At 39.0% G+C, this 7,774-nt stretch overlaps 3 protein-coding genes across 5 annotated transcripts; 1 reads left to right on the forward strand and 2 right to left on the reverse strand.

Annotated features, from left to right (window-relative positions):
* Positions 1 to 9: 9 nt before the first annotated feature.
* LOC126324742 (U3 small nucleolar ribonucleoprotein protein MPP10-like) lies at positions 10 to 2,368 on the reverse strand. The gene is made up of 3 exons (XM_049995089.1): positions 2,224 to 2,368; positions 146 to 2,115; positions 10 to 45 (listed from the first exon to the last, which is right to left on the reverse strand). The coding sequence occupies exons 1-3, from the start codon at positions 2,366 to 2,368 to the stop codon at positions 10 to 12; spliced, it is 2,151 nt and encodes a 716-aa protein (XP_049851046.1).
* A 296-nt stretch (positions 2,369 to 2,664) lies between these two features.
* Positions 2,665 to 5,100, forward strand: LOC126324743 (DNA topoisomerase I, mitochondrial-like). Its single transcript, XM_049995090.1, has one exon. It carries the CDS (start codon positions 2,665 to 2,667, stop codon positions 5,098 to 5,100), a length of 2,436 nt encoding a protein of 811 aa, XP_049851047.1.
* A 239-nt stretch (positions 5,101 to 5,339) lies between these two features.
* On the reverse strand, positions 5,340 to 7,495 carry LOC126324756 (uncharacterized). 3 transcript variants are annotated; one of them, XM_049995106.1, is made up of 4 exons: positions 7,312 to 7,495; positions 6,537 to 7,255; positions 5,820 to 6,401; positions 5,340 to 5,710 (listed from the first exon to the last, which is right to left on the reverse strand). In XM_049995106.1, the coding sequence occupies exons 1-2, from the start codon at positions 7,433 to 7,435 to the stop codon at positions 6,642 to 6,644; spliced, it is 738 nt and encodes a 245-aa protein (XP_049851063.1). In that variant the 5' UTR covers positions 7,436 to 7,495; the 3' UTR covers positions 5,340 to 5,710; positions 5,820 to 6,401; positions 6,537 to 6,641. The 3 variants fall into 3 exon arrangements, with proteins under 3 accessions (XP_049851063.1, XP_049851064.1, XP_049851065.1); XM_049995107.1 differs by having other exon boundaries at positions 5,625 to 5,710; positions 5,820 to 6,411; XM_049995108.1 differs by having other exon boundaries at positions 5,651 to 5,710; positions 5,833 to 6,401.
* Positions 7,496 to 7,774: the final 279 nt, after the last annotated feature.

Here is a 7,774-nt window from a genome sequence, read left to right on the forward strand (position 1 = left end):
TAGGCTTTTTTATAAAAACGAAGTTTTGAGAAATACTTTAGCCTCCTATACATAAAATTTTATATTACAGACACTGCACTTTGCCTCTTCTATAGATATAGTAGGCGTGCGCACATATTTATAGTTTTAAACTGGAGGAGTTCACCACTGAACCAATTTTTTTTTGGCGATTGAGTGAAGTTGGAAGGACAGAGGCCGAATTTGAACGGCTAGTGCTATCTTGAATCTTCTTGAAAACAGCTGTAGAAGATTGATAACGAACGTCGTCAGTGCGCTGACTGATGTTGACTTCTTTATTGCCTAGTTTTTCAATTTGTGCCAAGGCATTGGAAACGCTAGAAGGCTTAGATAACTTATCCGGATGTAGTTTAGCCTGTCGCTTAGCTTCGTGTTCCTGTAGTTTTCTTTGGAATGTGTCTCTTTTTTTCTTTAGTCGACGCGCTTTCTTACGGTCATCGCGTGTCAGCTCGTTCTCACTACGAACCGCGCCATTATGCTCACTGGCGTAAATAGCTTCTGGGGCGAGAATGGTAGCAGTTGAAACTGCATCAGGAGTCGCTTCTTCCATTTGAATGGCCGGGGCGTCTGTCAAGGGCTTCACCTCAAGCTCTTCCAAGAACTTAACAGGCGAATAATGTGCGTTCGATAGGGCGTCTAGCTTGAAACAAATTTTCTTAAATAAAGTAGCGCATTCCTGGTGCTCTCTTGTGATTTCTTGAACATCGCTTACTGCCGCGGTTTGTTTGACATATTCATCTTCATAAATTTGTTCCAAACTTTTCAAACTCTTTTCTTGGTCTAAAATTGGTGCACGAGGTCGCCAGTCCCCTTTGTCTGGAACCTCTAAAACTCTAATGACATCGTCAAAAGCGCCATCTGTAATTCGGTGTTTGATCATCTCCTCAATGGTCTGAGTCACGTCTTGCGTAATAGTAGGTACAAGTTTAGTAGCATGTTCGAATTCTAAAACATGCTCTAAAAGAGAGTTTTCTGGTCTACTCTTGGCATCAGTTTCTCCAGATAACTGCCAATCTTTTTTTCGTAGAGCTTCTTTCTCAAGATGGCGAATCTTATTCTGAATAGCTTTTTGCCGCTGAGCGAACGCAGACAAACCCAAGTCTTCATCTGAGTGGTTCTCAGGATCGTCACTTTCCATAGCATCATTATTGAGTAGGGATTCTTGTTCCAAAAATTTGACCTGTTCTCTTAACGCCTTATTCTTAAGCTGAAACTCACTCATCTGGGCTGAATGGGTCAAATCCTGATCGTCTAGTTGATCTCCCTCAACCTCTTCTAAATCCACCTCATCCAATTCACTTTCTTCCGAGTCCCCGTAATCTAGCTCTCCTTCACCTTCTGCATCGTCTTCGCGTGAACTATTGAGCGATCCAAAAAAATCTTCGTAATATATCTCACTGGGATTTTTCTCGATATCCTTCCCCTCACCTCTTCTCGCAACAGACTTTCCAGTCGCCATCTTGTTCGACACCTGATCATCATCAATTGATTCTAGTTTCTCTTGTCCACCTTTTCTAACCAATTTACCTGAAGACTCGGAGTCATGTTCTCCTTCATACACCTCATCTGCCAAGCCATCTCCGTACATCATATTGTAGAGCTCCTCATCATCAGAACCTTCTTCTCCAAACAACAGCCCTCGTTTACCATCTTCCCCCTCGTCCGCAAATCGAACACATTCTTCCCAGCAAAAAAACTCATCGTCTAGCTCGCTTTTCTTTTTATGTACACGAGAATTTGCTTTGTCAGATTGCGCTAAACTCCCCGGCGCATGTCCCGTCGAAGGCACATCGTCTTCTTCTTCCGAAAAATTTCCTGAAAACTCACAAGACTCAGACTCTGAACAATTTTCTTCTACTTCCTTGGCTTCTTCGTTAGCTTCTAAAGTAGTCTCTATATCAGAATTTGAGCTATGCTCAAAAATAGAACAATCTCTACTATCAGTTAACAGCCCATCGACTTGTTTCTCTATGTAAGGAAAAATAGACAAGTTGTTTATATAAACTTCTTGCCATATCTGTTCTATATCGAATCCATCCACAATAAGCTCATCAATCGTGTTTTTACACTCAAATAGCTGCCGTTGTTCAGACGCGGCTGTTTTAAATACAGAGGAGAACAATTGGGAAATAAGGCATCATTTGTAAGCGCTAATAATTTAAACGCGCATCCCTTCTCATATTTTCTAACAAGCAACAGTCATACCGTGATCAAAAAACAATTTGGTTAATTGAAGAACCTTCTCTCGAATTTCTCTAGAAGGCGCAGCAAACACCTCCGGAGACGTGGCAATATTCGAAACTTGTTCGAAGATGGGCTGAAGTCCCTTTTTTTCAGCACTAGTTGCCATGCTTCTAAAAGGAAAGTAAATCAGCAAGAAAAATGAATTACCAAAAAATCAGGAATATTCTAGAATTAATTTTTGTTAAATACCGTTCTGGAATAATAATTTCTTTCTTTCATCAGTTCTCGCACTTTTGAAGAATACCATGCTTTGAAGAAGTTAAATATTGGTTCTGCGTCTTAAGCAATTCATCTATGCTTCATTCAAGCTGTATTTCTATTAGGGTTTAAAACTCTCGTTTTAACTCATAAATCCGCTATTATTTACAAGATTCATAGCTAAAATATTTTAGAAGGCATTAAATGACTACATGTCACCATATAAAAACTCCGAAATCAGCAGAAGCTTGTTCATTCAGCATCGAGAATACCAATATATTGGAAAATCCGCGAAGTTATAAATCACTGGTACAAAGGTCAAATGGGGTACCGGACACTATTTCAGACAATAGGGTCCTACAGAAGATGCCAAATGAATCTGTAATTCAGTCTGAAACTGAAAAAAAATTTGATTTGGTTAATGGTGGTGGAAAAGAGAAGGAGGACGACGTTTGTCCAGACAAGTCATTTCAACGTGGGAAAAATAGTAATTGTTATTCTGAAATGACAGGCGAAAAACAATACATAAAGTCGAAATCTCCAATCCATTTCACATTGGACAGTCCTGAACACATTTCATTATGTAGCCCTTCAAAGAAACACAAATTAGAGAAAGCTGAACCAAAAAAAAACGAGGCTGAAATGAACCTGATAGAAACAACACAAGCTATTCCAGAATACTCAGAAAAGCGTAACATAGATGATAATAAAGACGAATTAAAAAATTTATCCCCAAGCATTTCAAACTCAGCAATATGTGTTAAACCGGAGTCAGGCGAGTTGAAGTCAGTAGAGGTTAATGGCAATGTGTTAGATGCAGAGAAGGTGGAGTGCGGTTCATATAAAAAGGAACAATCGAACGAAATCGATAACGCAGAATTGAGATATGAATGGTGGAAAAATGTCCAAATCCAGAAGAATCCAACATATAAGTGGACAACATTGCAGCATAACGGAGTTTACTTCCCTCCACCGTACAAGCCACATGGTATTCCACTAATTTATGACAAAAAACCCGTAGTTCTTCCACCGGATGCAGAGGAATTTGCTACTTACTTCAGTAAACACATCAAAGGGCCATATTATGAAAGGCCTCGTTTTCGGAAAAACTTTTTTAAAGATTTTCTAAAGATTTTGAATAGTGAAAAAAAATTCGAGCATATGATCAAAAAATTTGAACTATGTGATTTTTCCCTCATCGTGGAGCACTTAGAAAAACAAGCTGCTTCTAGAAAATCGCGCTCAGACGAAGAAAAGAAATTAGAAAAGCAGGAAAAACTCAACATTAAAGCCAAATACGGATACGCGATTGTCGACGGGCACAAAGAACCTCTTGGAAACTACATAGTGGAAGTTCCCAGTTTGTTTTTAGGAAGAGGTAACCATCCGCATACAGGACGTATAAAAAGACGTATTATGCCAGAAAACATCACCTTAAATTTATCTGAAGATGCGCCTATTCCTGAATGTCCTATTCCAAATCATCACTGGGGAAACATCGTCCACAATCACGAAGTAGCCTGGATAGCAACTTGGGTTGAAAGTGTATTGGGTTCCAACAAGTATGTTATGTTTGGAGCAGCTTCATCTATTCGCGGTTTATCAGACAGAAACAAATTTGAAATAGCCAGAAGGCTTCAAAATCACATAGAAAAAATTCGAGGGACTTACGAAGAAGAACTTCATTCAGAGAAACAACTAATCCGGCAACGGGCTACAGCACTGTGGCTCATTGACAATCTTGCGTTGAGAGTCGGAAATGAAAAAAAAGAGGATGAAGCTGATACCGTTGGATGCTGCTCCCTTCGTGTTGAACATGTCAAACTCGTACCGCCTTCAAATTTAGAATTTGACTTCCTGGGAAAGGATAGCATGCCATATCACAAGAATATTGAAGTTCCTAGCATTATTTACTCTAACATGGAATCCTTTATAAACTCTAAAAAACCTAAAGAAAACATATTCGATTTGCTTAGCACAGGCAGCTTAAACAAGCATTTGAATTCTCAAATGCCTGGATTAACAGCCAAAGTTTTCCGTACTTATAATGCGTCCATTACTCTGCAAAATCAATTAGACAAATTTACAGAAGTGTTTAACGAAAGTCCAGAATCCCATAAACGGACTGATAGCGAGCTCTTGCTTTTTTACAATCGAGCCAACCGTCAAGTCGCTATTCTTTGTAACCATCAACGAACAGTGCCAAAGCAGCTAAATCGGCAAGTAGAGCTGATAGACCAGCGCATAGAAAGTCTCAAAGCCAAAAAAAAGGAGATAAAAGCATCGTTGAAGGCTTTGGTTTCAGAAGAAGGAGAAGCAGAAGCAGCAAAACCTCAAAGGAAAAAAAGACGGACTGACAAAGAATCAAAGTCAAATTCCAGTCGTTCTACAGAGTTGGAAAAAAAGCTGCATCGTATCAATACAAGAATTCAAATTTTGACTATCAACAAAATGGATCGAGGAGAAGGGTCTCAAATACAAAACAGTACTTCGAAGATCAATTACATGGACCCTAGAATTACCGTTGCTTGGTGTTCAAAGTGTAACTTCGATCTGAAAAAAGTGTTTTCAAAAACTTTAATAGAAAAGTTTCAATGGGCTATCTCAGAAATTAAAGAAAACCCTGATTTTTGCTGGTAACTTTCGTCGTCCGTACATCTGGCTCTATCAAGCAGGAATATGCGCTTGTGAAAAAGTTATTTTAAGAGCTATGCAAACAAAGCTCACAAGTAGCAGTTATATTGTAGCACGAGAAAAACACATTTTTAGGCCGTATCGCCTGTCTTGCTGTTTTTAAAAATTAATAATAGGTACGTCATTACTGCAAAACCAAAAAACCCAAGTAAACAAAATATCAAGAAATAATTTCTCAAGCTATCAAAAAGAGAGAACAGATTGATCATAATTTATTATTCAATAAACACGCTATTCATTCAAATTCAAACGCTGTAAGAATGCTGCCTTTGGATTGAACAACAACATCTAGAATTTCATATCGAATTATTCAAAATACCCAAACATGTCAGAAGTGAAGGTCTGCATTTCATCTGTAAGACTGATAAAATATAAAGTCGCAAGCAAAGCTGGTTTCATCCATTGAACTGCAGTGAATGAACACTGTAGATTGAACACTTTTAAGTATCGCCAGTTTCTGAGCACATCAAAAATAAGGACGCGTCTGTCGAACATGGGACATTCCAGGTTATAAAGACTTTTGACGAGAGGATGCAGCTACGTACTTGTTTACCATCTGCACATTGTTATTGCAATGATTAAGAGTTAATAATAGCAGATGACAAAATTATACGATCACAGGACAAAGCAGTCAATTACATTATAACGCGTGCTATATTATGTACCTATACACCATACCTTTAGACGGCATCTTTCGTCAAGGTATATTATGAAATTCATGCTTACAGAAAAAAACAGCCAATCACTTCGCACATTTTTTAGTATATGTGCATACAGGGCCTGTCAAGGTCACGGCTGTGGAGTTTCATAAATAGCTCACACTTTTGTTTGCACTGCGTCTTTGTATGCTGAAAATTGTTTAACTTGGTGTCTCTCGACATAGCCAAATAGTCGTCCCCGTACTTTTTAATAAGTCGGACCCAGTAGCGTCGATGGGCAGTTGAAAAGCACTCCTGTCTTTTAACAGGTTTTACCTCAGGAATTTCTAAGGCATCTTTCCATTCTTGAAGGTCATCGTCCACAGGCACTTCGTATTCAACAGGATCTCCAAATTGGTCTACGTCTGTCGGCTTGGGAAAAATGTCCTTCTTCTCTAGTTCCGATGACTTTTGCTTTATCATTTGATTGGTGTCGGAAACCAACCCGACAGAGTCATAGGTGGCTTTTAGCGACTGGTTAAGAAAATTCTGCCTTATGAATGTGACCTTTCTTCTCAAAGCCTTCTTTTTTTTCAGATATTGCCTGCGCTAGAAAAAACTCAAAAAGCGTCCAGCGAGTCAGGACGGGTCAAATCGGCGCAGGAAACAAGCCATCCCGAAGAAAGTTAAATGTCCTGCCTAAAGGAAAAAAGTATTTGAAAACTTGTAGATTTAAAAACATACCTTAAGTTTTTTTTCGCCTCGTACAGCCATGCTTTTCTTAACAAACCAGCCAAGCCTGATTGAAAATATATAAAAATAAAAAAAATAAATAGCGAAAAGCAAAGACTAATCTAATGAAAAGCCTAATTTTTCTAGCGTTAACAAGCGTTCAATAGCACCTAGACTGTTATCGAGTTTTCTCACGAGGCTCGCTTCTAGATTCTGAACTGCCTCATTAATCATGACTTGGACCTCTTGCTTAGTGACTGGGGTCGTATTTTTCTCTAGAATTCGGTCCCCGGATTTGCACTCCTGATCCAAACCAGATGTACCGTTTTTGAAAAAACTATTACAAGACGAATTTTTTAAAAGGTTTTCTGATATCGATGTCGGCTGCTCCATCCAATCCATAAGATTCTTTCTACCTGTGTTGTGACTCTCCAAATTGGCCGTAAGATCCAGGCGCTCAATAATAATCTCTGTAGAATCGGAATAAGGTAAACGCCCATGAAGCCTGAGTTTTAGAAACTGCGTTTGCACATTAACATCCGAAAAAGTTGCAACCGAATTAACAGTTTTGGCCGATTTCAAGTAGCCAAAATCATTGTACAGTTCGGCCAGTCTAAATATCCCTCTGATAGCCAAATGCTTGAGAAACATGCCATGCTTAGATCGAATGTTCAAGGTGCACCCATCAGTCGGTGATGTCGAGCAGGTTCGATCTCCTCTATTTAAAATCACTAAATAAAGGATAGGTATAAACAAATTATTCTCTTTTCTTTAAAACAATGCGTACCTCTATTGGTACGAGCTTTTTCATCCACGCGTTCTTCACCATCTCGCGCTGCGTCGTCTCTGATGACTAATATTTTTTCTAAATTACCTGAGGCTACATTCCAATTCGTCGTAATTTCCACCATCCTCGCCTCTCAAGCGCATACAAAAGTCGCTCTTCAATAAAAAAAGCAAAGAGCTTCTACAAAAAAACCAAATAGCGAATTAATTATGTCAAAATCGCTAAGATTTTTATGGCGAATTTTAGCTGGCTCGGTGTTTTTCGACGTCTAACACATAACGGACACTTTCTTCGCAGAATAGCGTTCGGCTTACGAGGACGCTCACTATTGAAGAAAATCAAACACAAGCGCGAAAAGCTTTTATCCTTTGGTGATTCAAAACTTGGTTGAACGGCTCTTATCAACAGCTGTACTCTTTATGAGGGCCCCGAATATTCTTCTGTAAGTTCTTTTTTGTCAGAG

This window comes from Schistocerca gregaria, unplaced genomic scaffold (assembly GCF_023897955.1).
Source record: "Schistocerca gregaria isolate iqSchGreg1 unplaced genomic scaffold, iqSchGreg1.2 ptg000892l, whole genome shotgun sequence".
Lineage (NCBI taxonomy): Eukaryota > Metazoa > Arthropoda > Insecta > Orthoptera > Acrididae > Schistocerca > Schistocerca gregaria.